Source organism: Haplochromis burtoni, unplaced genomic scaffold, assembly GCF_018398535.1.
Source record: "Haplochromis burtoni strain Fernald_Lab_line unplaced genomic scaffold, NCSU_Asbu1 Contig_54, whole genome shotgun sequence".
Lineage (NCBI taxonomy): Eukaryota > Metazoa > Chordata > Actinopteri > Cichliformes > Cichlidae > Haplochromis > Haplochromis burtoni.
Genome location: NW_024582415.1, coordinates 2,258,032 through 2,272,047, shown reverse-complemented (window position 1 = coordinate 2,272,047; position 14,016 = coordinate 2,258,032). Strand labels below are relative to the sequence as shown.

At 36.0% G+C, this 14,016-nt stretch overlaps 1 protein-coding gene across 1 annotated transcript in view; it reads right to left on the bottom strand.

Annotated features, from left to right (window-relative positions):
• Nucleotides 1–10,936: 10,936 nt before the first annotated feature.
• si:dkey-215k6.1 (transmembrane protein 132C) overlaps nt 10,937–14,016 on the bottom strand; it is a 261,586-nt gene continuing 258,506 nt past the window's right edge. Inside the window, exon 16 of the mRNA XM_005924517.3 lies at nt 10,937–13,392. Within this exon, the coding sequence (XP_005924579.1) occupies nt 12,780–13,392 (613 nt within the window). The 3' untranslated portion in view covers nt 10,937–12,779. The remainder of the gene's footprint in view (nt 13,393–14,016) is intronic.

Below are 14,016 nucleotides of genomic sequence, written 5' to 3'. Positions count from 1 at the left end.
TTTTGTATGTGCGTGGTTCTGTTTATTTGTTTAGACAGTCACTCAACTGGGCCAAATTTAGTGAACAGCAGTTTTCAGCTGTGCTATCATAATTTGAAAAGAGTCATTCTTCTTAGATCAATGAGTCATTTAACATGATAAACTATGCAAATAGCAAATATGCTACCAGGACACTTGACTGATGACTGCTGAAACTGGACCTTGGTATGCTGAGGTCATATATTTGATTGAAAATCAATGATGATTTATTTTTACAAGTTTGCTTAATCATTAATTGTCACTCATCACATTTTTGAGGAATATAATACTTTTATATGAGATGAAAGCAAAAGACCCAAACATTTAAGTGCACGTTTAAATAAAAAAAAAGGGGGGGGGGGATTTGTATGGTGTACAGAAGTACAAGAGTATACTGAAGTCCCTTAAGATCAATAAATGTTACTGTGGTGAGAATAAGGCACAATGGGACCACAGATCTGTGTTTTGAGCCATTTTATTGAGCATTTCTCACCACAACAACCCTCTCAACCCTGCTTCCCTGTGATTTAACACTGCGGGCGTGATCTGCAGATGCCGTGCAAGTGCGTCCGCACGGCACCACAGTCCACACCCCACCACAGTTACTTCTCTCTTTGTACCTCCATAACCACATTGGAACAATTTGGTCATTGGTGGGGACTTTTTGGAGACTGATGGCAGATATGGCTATTTTGACCTCACTCTGTCTTTCACAAAAACACAGTACAGCACAATTGAACTTAGATGCTTTACTTTGCTGTTGTACCGATACAGATGGCAAAGCTGAAAACTCATACACTTACTGTACAGTTTTTCTGTCTGTAGCACTTTTTATCCATCTTTCTGTTTCACTATCTCACACGCACATACACACACACACACACACACACACACAAACACACTTGGCATGCATAGCAGCAGTCATTTTTCTTGTTAATGTAGCGTGTCGAATTTGCAGGGCGGCGGCGTGCAAATGAAAGGTTGCACGTCTCACTCGCTTGGCAATATGTATTTGATAAGAGCTGTAAATCAACTAGTGTAGCAAAGCAGAGCCTGCAGGGACAGACAAAACACATGTTAATGGAAAGAAGCTCTAAAGTGTAGTGGGATACTCTATGTGCATGAACAACTAAGATGGAAAGAGTGTGTATCAGACAACTAAAATAGAGGTCAAATAAATGGAGAACCAGAATGAAAAAAAGGTCATGTGAGAGAGGAGAAACAAAATCTGGATAAATTTGTATGTACATGTGAGGAAGATTTAAATGGCTTTAATGGCTTTTACTATGAAGCAAAAAGCAAAGTCAGTTTAGGTAGCATTTGCAGTGCTCGGTCATTAAATGTGTTACATTGCTAAAATGATTTGCCTGTAATTAATTAAGGGCCTTTCAGAAAAAAAAAGGTAAAAGGTGAGTGGTGGCTTCAACGCTATCAGTGTACCAACTCTGTGACAAACTCTGGGGCAAATATTTTTCTTGGCCATTATACCCAAGCAAACAAACTGTCTCACAGTCATTCGCTCCTTCTCTTTATCTATCTCACACACACATAAAGAGTTACACACACACACTCTGTAAGTGCAAATATATTATATAGCAATAATCAATGCTACCAACAACATTATTCTTGCTTTTGATCAGCACCATGGACAGCAACTGTATTCAAATGTCAGGAACTCGCACATTTAAGCTTTATACAATAAACTCACCAAATCTTGTAGAGATTAGTACTAGTACTGTAGACTGGGGTCCTGTCTGGCTACTGGCTACCCCATAGGAAGTAAAGCCCCACACTATCATAATCTTCATTTGTATATGTCACAGCATTACCATCTACACCATTTTCAAAACTGTAACCTCTCTTCAAACGGGAAGGGTGATAAACTGTCAGTATGTTTTTTTTTTCCTGTGCTTCCGCATTTGTTGTTAACCTGTATTTCCAGAACAATTTACAGTGTTGCTTAATGATGACAATCCTACTTTTAATGGAGTGTAATAAAATTCAAGCATTACAAAACAAAGCTACAGGAATCTAAATAAGCCTACAAAGCAAAGTGAGTAAAAGAAAATAATCTGATATGTTACACATTTTTGCTTCCAGAGAAATAGTCTAAAGAAAATACTTGATTCACTACGCATCATCATAAAAAACTAAAGATAGCGATTTACATGTGTTGTAGTTGCACACTGACACATTTGCAAACACGCATAACTCAGAGGGAGATAATATATGTATCACTTCATTGGGCTATACCAGGTTGAATCTGAACTGTACTGATGATATGTGCCTTCCCCGGGCAATAAAAGGGATGTATTATAGTCTGTGTGGCATTATTCCTTGTGTGTTTTTTTTTTTTGTGTGTGTGTGTGTGTGTGTGTATATGCCCTGCAAGCATAAAATAGTGTGGTGTATTTACCTTAATGGACAAAAGCACTATGGGTCTATTTTGACAAGGTGAAGGTAATACTGTTATTACTGTGCTCCCTGTAAAATAACTCTACATTATTAGAACAACAGCAGATAGTGTCATCATAACATACATGCGTCCTCACACATACACACAAATTCACAGAAGTACACAGTAATACACAGATGAAAAATAAATTCCAAAGATAAATAAATACATGCCTGCTAACAAATAAACTATATTATCACAACTTCAGCCGTAATTTTTTGATAATTGAATCAACATAATACACAATACAACGAACAACTTTCTACAGTTGTAAGAAAAAAATTGTCCTAATACAGACAGAATGCAACACATGCCCATTTTAGCTTCATTGGGATAGTAGAGGAAAAAAGGGTGATATTTGGAGAAATGGCCTGAGAGGCTTTATGTGACCCTTATTACTCATAAAGAGTAATAGAGCATCTGGATGTGGACTACTGCTCTTGTTTTCCCCTATGATTATTCTCACTGGGGTGCAAAATGCATTTCACTGCTGCATCCTCATGGCTCCGTGTGTTTGACAACCAAAAAGTAGCTCTTATTTTTGAAAACCATGTTCAAAATTTTAAGTTAATAAAATGGATGATGTCTTTTTAATGTAACTGTTATTATTCTGAGAAATAATATAAACATTTAAAATAAAAGTTACCAAACACCTCATGCTTATAGTTATTTAAATTTAAAAAAAAAAAACTTTGACGTACAAAAACACTATCAAGAACAGGAAGATATCTGACATGCATAATGTTTTTAAAATGAAGTTGAACATTAATTACAGCAGTCCTGTTAATCCTAACCAATTAACAGGGTGGAAAACAAACACACCACTGTACTCTGAACATTTCTATTAAAAATAATCATTTAAAAAACAAAAAAACCCGAGGTCTATTTGTTTGATGTAAAAGCATTTAAACAGCCAACGCAAAGGTGTGTGAGTCAGAGAGAGCAGTTTTGAAGATAAAGAGAACAGAGCTATTAATTCAGCATGCTCATGTGGGGGTTTCCAGTGTTATTGTTATCATCTGGAGTCACTTATTCTGTCCTGTCTACCTGTTCAAAGCCATTTTCTGAAAATTGTTCTATTTACTGTCTGCCCCCACAGAACACTTGAGAAAAAGGAATTCTGTTGATTTAGCATTGATATAAAGATGAATTCACAGTTCATTCATACATTTAGCTTGTCAGTTTTTCCCTACTTGTTTCTACATTTAGAATCAGAATTTCTTCATGTGTAGGTCAGTTTACCAGTTTAGTTCTGTGCTATTTAAACTACAAAAGGAAGGTATTTTGTTCTTTAGTAGTAATGGGGCAGTTAAATTGCTGGATGTTAGATTTTTCCTCTGCTTAAGAATTTTTGACAACCCCCTTTTCCCCAAGTGCAAATTAGTGCCAATAGTTTCAAATAGGTCCATAATTTGCTGAGCAAAGACACAGTTTTTGTAGTTTAGCTTCTTTTAAACCACCACAATGGATTTTTAAATAAGCAATCAGTGTGTGATTGGGGTTTTACACAAATTGTTGTAAATTTGTATTTTATAGCTATAATTTGAAAAAAAAAAAAAAGATGCCTAAAGAGATGTCAGTGCAATGGAGGGATGCCTGATTACTTTGGAAAAAAATAATAACGAAAGAGGGACTGCTAAAACTTTACAAGTTACTAAATCAATGATGTGCTAAAAGAATGAATGCACTGGGCAACTTAGCAAGACCAAAAGCCAAGAAAGACTAAGGCATATCATTTTCAAGGTCTATAATCTTAGAGTTTGCCAGAAAACAATTAATATGTAGCCTATCCAGTTCTGGAGAAAACTAACAAACAAACAATCAAAGAAACAATCTTTGGTCAGAAAAATTAAAATTAACTTGCATCTAAAAAAGGGAAGAAATCCCCTGTATCCTGAAAGTATCATGATACAAAGCATGTTATATTATCTGTCAAATATAGTAGAGGAAGTTCTGTAACATGACAAGCATGACTACCAATGTAACTGAACCACTAATATTTGTAATAGTGAAGCATACAGGGCTGTAGTCTCTGCTCAGATTCACCCAAATGCTGCCAAACTGATCAGGCAGCACTTAGCAGTGCAAATGGATAATGACCCAAACCATATTATGAAAATGACTCAAGAGTTTCTTGAGGAAAGGAATTTGGAGATTCTTCAATGGCCAAGTCACCGGATTTGAACTCAGTGGAGCATACTTTTGAGTTATTAAATACAAAACTGAATGCAGAACATCAAACATCCACAAATAAGTATCAGCTGAAGGTAGATGCAGTAAGGGCCCAGCAGAGCATCTTAAGGGAGGAATCACAGAGTAAGTATTAAAACTAATCAGTGTATTTAAAATTATATTTTGCTCAATTATCGTTGAAAAATGGAGACTATGTATGAAAATAAGTCTAATTCCTAAACAGTTAATGTATTTTTTTTTTTTGGTTTTTTTTGTAAAATTACTTGAATTAAAGCTCAAAGTCACCTCAGTCATATCTTGATTGCTTCATTTAAAATACACTTTGGCAATGCACAGAGGCAAAAACTAGCTAAAATGCACCTTTGTTCAGTAAATTATCTACCTAACTAAATAAGCACCAAGGATAAAAATAGAAATTCAAATTCTTTCTGAATGCATTTTTATTAAAAATATATACCAAGCAAGCAGAACATAGTGGAAATTCAATATCTCTTACATCCAGCAGTCTTTTCTCTGTTGCAACTGCTGTTTACAGTTTCTTAAGCATGGTGGATAAGCCAGCTAAGCTCCACCGGTTTGTGAAGTCATCACTATTACATATCATCTTCTACTTAAATTAACACTATATCTGGTGAATTCGGGATCTTGAAACTTCAGTCCTCCAGTTTTCTCTTTTAAGATCTTCCATTTAGTAGTACATTTCCTTTACATTATACAAAAGTCAGCCCTTTCTGATGTGTCTATGGGTGAGAAAGATCAACTTTTTTTTGTTCCACCAAAGTATTTCTTGCATTGGTGATTTTCTTCATATCCATTCTAGCTCCGATTTTGTTGTATTACAGTGCCCACTTTGAATTCCTCAATTACACTTCTGGATGTCTTTGATTTGCAGGAGGTTTTTTTTTTTTTTTTATCATCGCCAATCCTTTTTCTGACAGGCCCTCTCATTTTTTTTTCTTTGGTGATCAGAATTCTATCTCTGGGTGGCAATCCTGTCACTGTAGATGAGAATGTGGATGCCCAAACTGTCAACAGCCAAGCTTTCAATGGCAGAAATGTTACTCTATAAAACAAAGGAATTATGACTATTTGGATAATAAAATCCATCACAGATATTGCAGTCTGAAAACAAAAAATTAAAATATGTTTTACTTATTACACATTGTACACTAAGTCTCTCACTAAAAGCCCGGTCCATGATTTTTCAATCAAAGATGCCATACTTTTCCAAAGATTAAAGTCATAGTTAATGTCAGAGGCATCTTTTGCTTTTGATTACTGACAGTATGTGCAGCAATGCTGGATGCTGAAGGTTAGCAGTCCTGTTTAAAGGGCAAGAAAATCAGTAAAACAGTGGTTGGAGGTGTTTACAGGTTTGTTTGTCAGGAGGGTTTTATCTTGTTTTTTAAATGTTGAGTTTTCACTTTGTTTACATAGTTTTTTTAATCCTCTGACTTTTTTTGTTTTTACTGGCCTTCACAAATTCACACATTTTGGTAACTGATTGGGTTTAGGAATTGAAAACTACATGTTTAGTTTAAGGCATGGGAAAAAATTCTTGAAATATGCTTCTTTACATTACTAACCCTCCACACTGAAGTGAGATGCTGCTGTCACTGACAATTGGCAGGATTTGATACCCTAGAAATTAAGTTTATGGTGGTAATATTTTGTACAGATTTCAGGTCTACTTTTTTTAATAGTGTAGAGCAATGAGTTGAAACAAATGTCCATCTACCACGTACTTACACTTTTTAAAACAGTACAGTTCTTTCAAGTCAGTATAATAAGCCTTACAGGTAAAAGCTAGTAGAAAAATAAGGGAAAATAATTTATGAGTCCTCTTTATCCATGGGTATCATTATGTTGCACAGCTGACAAAAGCAAAACACCTACCATGGTAGGTAAAGAAACTGTGTGAGCGAGTCAGGGTTTTATTATTTCCAGGTAGACTATGCTTCTTTTGAATGGTTATTGAGTACTGGAGTACCTGAGGAAACCTACACAGCCACAAGGAATAAAGCCAGTAACAGTAACAGTTACTAACCATTATTAGAGCAGCAGAGTGGCAATAAAATCTTGAATACATTATAAGTATTTGATATCAAATGTAGATTTCATCATACAGCTCTAATTTCAAATATATTTGTTATACAAACCTTTATCTTAATTAACTTTGGGTGTAAATGCCTCTCCATCATCAAAATTCCTGCTGGTCCTCCCAAGGGCAGCTTATAGAAATCGTATGTGATTAGACCCCCTACTAAAGTTCCTAAAGGTTCTCAAAGAATCAGTTGGCCTCTGGGTACAATTATCACTTAATAAAATGTAATCATCTAACACTTATCTGCTTCATGAAAAGAAAGATAGAGGAAAATAATTTCAGTAATTCCACACAGTAATTCCTAACTAACTCATAAGAACCCATTCTCATTGCATTCAGCTGTTGCAAATCGAGCATAATAACTTTTAATTTTTATTGCACAAAAGGATGAGACCGTGAAGGTAAAGCATCTAGGGCAGAAACAGCTGCATTATACTGCTAACACAACTTTGACTCTTTGCACGAATCTGCACAGACAGCACGCTAATGCTAAGCTAGCCAAGAACTCAGAGTGATGTTAAAGCTGAATGTTTGCCGACTCCAACCCAACAGTCAGACCTTGAACTTCAATAGGTAACAAACTGATGAGCAGTCAGGCTGCAGCCTCAATTTCTACCTGTTTATGTTTGTACAGCAGAATCACTGTGGTGGTCGTTTTGTGGTGCCTCTATGCTGGTTTTCGTTGTTGGCTTTGTGTTCATACCTAAATACTAAGAGAAAACTTATATGACTTTATTTTTTTGAGTAATGACCCCAACACTAATGAAAGCAAAGAAGGGAAATACCTCCAACTAAACCAGCATTTAACCACACAGCATGCAGTTAATTGCATGAATGTAATGCCTTTGATATGCTGCTTTGGCAATGATGGTCACTATCAAAGTGGAGCCAGTGAGAACCCAATAAAAATTGATAAGGAATTGGTACAATAAGCAATACTGATAATGGAATCGGAATTGCTAAATCCTTATCAATCAAAAGCTACCAGACACTGAATCCATTAGACAAAGAAGAGAACTGATTCTGCTTTCATTTATTCCCATCTCTGATCCAAGGAATGCTAATCAGTGAATTTTGTTTTTGTAGCTTTGAGTCGTCTATGATGGAGCTGCTCATTCCTAATTAAATAATGGATATTGTTGATCTGATTTGTTGGCTGACTAACCTTTTGCACAAGTACAAATGAGAAGAGTAGGGCTGTAAACCTTGTCTAAAGATTTTCCAAAACAAACGTGCTTTGCGCTTTCTTTTTTGTCTATAAATGGCTTTTTTGCTGTTTTACACCAGTTTGTACAATCATCCACAAGCAAGAGTTTCAGACAATCTTTTAAGTCCAAGAGCATGAGAATCGATTAGTCTCGATTAGTGTCATATCACATTTTAGACAATCCCAATAACAGACAGTTTCCCAAATCGTGGTTTGCGCCTAGCCCCAACTAAGCAGAAAATTTCTATAAAGTGCAAAAAAACTTAATCTAAATCTCAGTTTAGACCAAATCTGTGTTTTGGAAAATGAGCATTTATTGCTTGAATAAAAAGCTAAATTCCTGTTTTCTTTGCCCCACGAGAGGTTTAAAAACAGGATTTAAAATAAAATAAAAATTGGTGTGTTTCTCTTTGTGCACGTGCATGCCTTTTACAGTATGAGTAAAATCACGATATTATCATGTTAAAAAACCAAAGGCTTTTATTTTTTTAGTTTAAGTAATTAATTGATTTATTTTGCAGAAATGGATAGATAAATGGAAATAAAACAAGGAGCAGTCGGCCAGTTTTTTGGTTATGGGATTTTATTAGCTTCCATTAACCAATTTTAAACAATGACAATAGGCAAAAAGAAAATAATAATAATAATTAAAAGGAAAAAAAATAGCAACTTTAGGGCTCATGTCTGCTAGTACCTCCTCTACTCTGTAGTATATTAAACTGCTGCCCATGTGTGACTATGTAACAGTGTAATAGATTTTGTAAAATCTAACCTGTTTCGATTAGGTTGGATTTTTCAGCAGTCAAATGTACCTGCTATAAAAGAATGTTTTTGCTTGCTTGATCTACTGCTATCAGCTGGCTTTATCAAAGAGAAATAGTTTTTTTTAAATGCATATTTTTAGAAGTCATGTGCACTGGTCTGAAAACAACATTACTCGTATCACAGCCAGTGTAAAAGGTGGAAGTAGTTACTATGATGTAATCCACTGGTTATGAAGCCTTAAGATTAGTGCTTTTATTGTGCCATCTTAGTTTTAAAGAAATGTGATTTCCTCACTGAATAATGACTTATAATTGATAGATTTTTAGGCAGTGAGCGTGATGACAGAATACCATGGATAATACTCTTCTTTTTTCCTTTTTTTTTTTTTTAAATGACCAAGATTTTATAAAATAGGCTTATTTTTTGCATTCAATGCGACCCAAAATGAGCGACTAAGTTCATAAACACATCAGGTCAAGACAGATCAAAACAGGTCAAAACAGAAAGCCATTTTTCCAGTAGACTTATATAAGAAAATAAAGTCTCTGCAAGAACAGCTATTGTCATCTGGTGGCCTTGTGACAGAGTATACTTTAGGTTTAAGGCACTTCTGCATTGGCTTCATATTCCACAACCCAGAAGCTACAACCATCTTTTATACTGTCTACGACTGATACTATGTTGGAATGTTCTAGCAAGATTTGGAATGGCAAGGGACATCTGCAGAGTTAGACAACTTTTCTGAAAACAAAGCAGTGCTCATTTTCTGTCAGAAAAATAAGGCAACTATTCCTGTGCAGCATGTTGAATATTGACTGTAAAAGACGCCTAATCATCTTAGTAGTATGTGCAACTATGAGAAACAAAACAAAAATTAAATGAATAATCTGTAGAAAAATAATTGCCATATGATATAAGGCATTAATTGACCAATAAAGATGACTTCTAAGAAAAACAAAATTAAAAAGTTATCTTGATTCTGCATTTACAATTCTGCCTAAATCTGTGCAATGTTACCGGTGGCACCAAACATGAGTTAACTCTACCCTCTGGAAGCTACCAGTTGTGGCAGTTATTTTATTTCATTTCAACTGAATTGAACTGGATTCAGTTTATATAGCAAAATCACAATAACAGCCATCTCAAGGTGCTTTATATGAGGTAAAGACCAGACAATATTAGAGAGGTTATCTCTGATATTTGTAAAGGCAAATAAGTTAAACTATTTCTCTCAGGACAAGCTAGCAGTAGTTTAATAAGCATGTTGTACATTGTGGTTTTTGCTGACATTGTTATATATATATTTTGTTTTACAGTGTATTTCTTTCTTTGATATCAAATACAGTGCAAGCTGAAATACCCAATCTGCAGTCTCTCAAAAATAGCCTTGTATTTTTTAAGTTGACATCCATATATTTTTAAAAAATAAAAGTAGGTAAAATGGATTTCCAAAGCTGTAAAGTATGAATACATTCACAGCAATTTAAGAAAGATTTTTCAACTGAGAGCATTGCAACACTTATACCTTAAGCAACTATTGAACTAGGATCCATATGACTGTTCCTTTGGAGCACAGCAGTCTTATAACTACATCGGAGAGCAGAGTAGGATAGATACAGTAATGTGTCCAGAACATACAGTATAGTTGTCATCATCAGTCAGAATATCTATTGCTTTGGTGGAGGCCATACGGCAATTTTTATTCCCCATTTGGCATCAGCTCAGGTCTCTTATCTGTGTCTGTTTACACCGCATTTTCTTTTTGTTCCCAATTCTTTCCATTTCAGACCCAATCATTTGTGTTTTGATGCCAGCGTGTATTTTTCAAATGTTTCTTGTTTAACAAATGATTGAAAATAGAGATGCTTTTAGTAATCAAAATTATGCCCTTGTTTTCAATTGAATGAGCCCACTAAAAAAACATTGTGACAGTTGGTTTAATTTGCTTTCCTAAATGGACCTCTGAGACTCGCCCTTCTCAAACAATTTTGAGTGTAATGGCCTCCATTTTTACATCTCACGGAGGTAAACTGATTTCTACCCTGTACAAAGACAAGAACTCATTCAATACTTGAAGTAAAGACCAGAACATCTTTAGAAAAAAAGAACCCATAAGATCACTTTCACATTGTGGTGGTAGATAGTATTGTGTACCATATTTGCACTGTAAAATGTACAAAATATCACCAAGTTGTTGGCTAGTGGCCTGCAATCTTATTCACAAGCACTTTGAAGCATGTTTATTTATTTACAACATACAGTGTACTCTGAAACAGTAACACATTTATAAATAAATATTGCAATCTTAACATCGTACAGTTCTCCTTTTTTATTGTCGGTTCTTCATGACTCGTCACCTGAGCTTAACGAAGGTGAGGCAACCTTTGCCTGTTCTGAGTCCTTCTTTCCACTTATTCTTTTATGTGCTATCATTCACCAGCAGGCCTATTACTTTCAGTCTTTGTCCTTGCCCTGTCATTCCTTCCTCACCCTCTCAAACATGATTTCAAATAAATAGGTATCTAGAAGGAAAAAAAGGATCATATATTCTTAAATCTTAATAAATCTCTGAAATAAAACGCTACAGTTAATATCTTCCCAAATTAGGGAAAAACATAACAAAGAAAAACATAAAAACCTTCTATTTATCAAAAAGGACAAACAAAAGGAAAAAAAACCCCAATATATTCATAATAATGTTCAACAAGCTGGTACGTATCCATATCTGTTCGTCAGGTATCCATTCCATTATCATTATCCATTCACATGTCATTCAGTACATCCTGTTATCTCAATGTTCAACACTGCAGGTACTCCTGTCTGTCTGGTTGCCTATGTGGTACATTTTTTTTTAATAATCTTCATTATTAGGTGCTCAGTCAGGCTTTGCAAAGCCCAACCACTTCCTTTTTTTTTAATATGAGACACTTCAGTCAGTCCCCTTACACTCAGTGTTTCACTGTGTGTGTATTTTTCTTTTTTTTTTAACTTCACAAATGTTCTACTGTTGTCCAATCACAGACAAGGAGATGGGCCAGGGGATGACAGGAGTGATTCTGGATAGAGGGAGAAAGCCATCATTGGCTGCAGGGAAAACAGAAAATCAGCCTCAAATATGGCTAATGTCCTTTCCTGTTTGTAATTGTGCAAGAATAAATGCCTCTGTCTTGGATCCAAGGGAGAAACAGTCTTTTGTAAGATACATCATTTTCCAACTCTCAAGACACTCTGTTGTTTCAAGAAAGAGCACATTTGCCTGAATACAGAGCTGAATGGCAATTCCCACTAGTAACTGCAAAATGCCTGAATTTCTAGTTGAGTACTTGGACTATATATATTTATTACATTTCACATGTTACTTATGAGAAATGCCATAAGAAATGGGTCACATGATAAACCAACAACACATATTCGTCAGAGAACTCATTACGTAACCATTCTGCAGACTCGGCAGGTAAATGTTTGTATATCAAAAGTAGATCAATGATTAGTCAACGGCCACAGCAAAGGTTGGCAATAAACCACACGAGTAAAAAAGACTTCTGAAGGCAGGACATGATGTAAGTCCTTCCCATCCTCGTTTAAATGTAAAGTGGCTTACAAATGTCTGTCCAATAACGTACCCTGAATTTACTGTAAGTATCTATACAATGGTTTACTAATTTTCTGAAAGTAAACATTTAAAACAATAGTGACTTTATTATTGATTTTTACACTAATATTTTCACAATAAATAAAACAGAAAAAACTCAAAGTTTTTTATTATTTGCTACCATTAATTTTAGTGTGAGCTAGTGATGCTTTTCATAGCCTAAGGGATGCTAAATGTAAGCGTCCCCAACCCAACACAATGTCTCTTAGATACCCTTCCAGACACATCATCACACTTTATGTTCCCTTCACGCTTCCTATATCCCTCCCATTCTCCCTCCATATATCCACTGCAAAGGCATTATAGGTGAATTGTACTCATTGTCCATTCTCCCCCTACTGTACTAATCCTCTGCCCCGCCATTTCTCAGTTTCTTTCCCATCAGTCACAGATTGTCTTGTAGCCTTTCCATATAGGTTCTGATTTCAGACTGACCTAGGTCCATATCCTGGCACACCCACTTGATATCATCTTCACTCCCATTCGTCACCAGGACTGATGAGTTGGTGTATGGGCCACCACCTGAATTATCATTGGGCAGAACAGTGGCAAAAGATGTGAATTTGACGCGTTTGCGTTTGGCCGCTGCAACAGCAGCTGCAGCTGTGGCTTGGGGGGAATTATTCAGATGCTCCTTTTGACCTGTAGCATCTTTGCCACCAGTAGTGATTGCTGAAAGGCACTGATGCGATTCTGGAACAGATCTAGGCAAGGTTTGTCCATGGGTGACACCCCGATGTCCACCTCTGCCACCGCTCCCACTTATAGTGCCCATGCCCATTACCAAGGTGTTACCGGCCCCATTCAGTAGATACTTGTTCTCCTCGTAGCCCCCTTCATTGCGGTCAATTATGGTGGTGCACTCATCCGGCATGCCACCCTGGCATTGGTCAGGGTGGTCTGCTAAAAGGTCAGCCTCAGTGCCAAGCCACACCCAGTCGTGGGCATGGTTCATGTTGCCTCCTGCCTCTAGAACTGGGACTTGCTTGTGACGGTATCTGCAGAGGAAAATTCATAATGAAACATCAATGGAGGTAAAAATTTAAACAGATGCAGTTTCATGACTATAATCTATAGGCATTATCAGACAATACAAGGAATGACTGCAAAAATTAATACTCAGATAAAAGTTGAGGATTTTACCCCATCAAAATCTCACTAAAAAGTTCAAGACAATTTGAAGGAGAATTAAGTCCAATTTTAGGTTTTCATGGTACTAGCAAAGCAATAAGTGATGCATCACGGGTCTGTTATCCATCCATCCATCCATCCATTTTCTCAACTGCTTAACCAGTTTTGGGTTGCTGGGAACTATCAACTTACATTTGGTGAGAGTCATTTGTCATTTGATTTGTCTCTTAAAATCCACACAAAATAACAGCACACAAAGGATATGAGAACATAAAACATGTTTAATGCAAAAACATTTATCTGAGAGGTATGCTGGATTTTTGTGCCAACCACCGCTGCTTTCCACTGATCACTTAATAAGCCACAGAGCAATTAATGTTCTCTGCCATTTTGAAACAAAAAGGAGAGGACAGAATCAGAAAAGAACAGATAACTGATTACTGCATTTGATCAGCTGATTTTAGAGGCTAAAGCGGGAGGAAGGATGACTG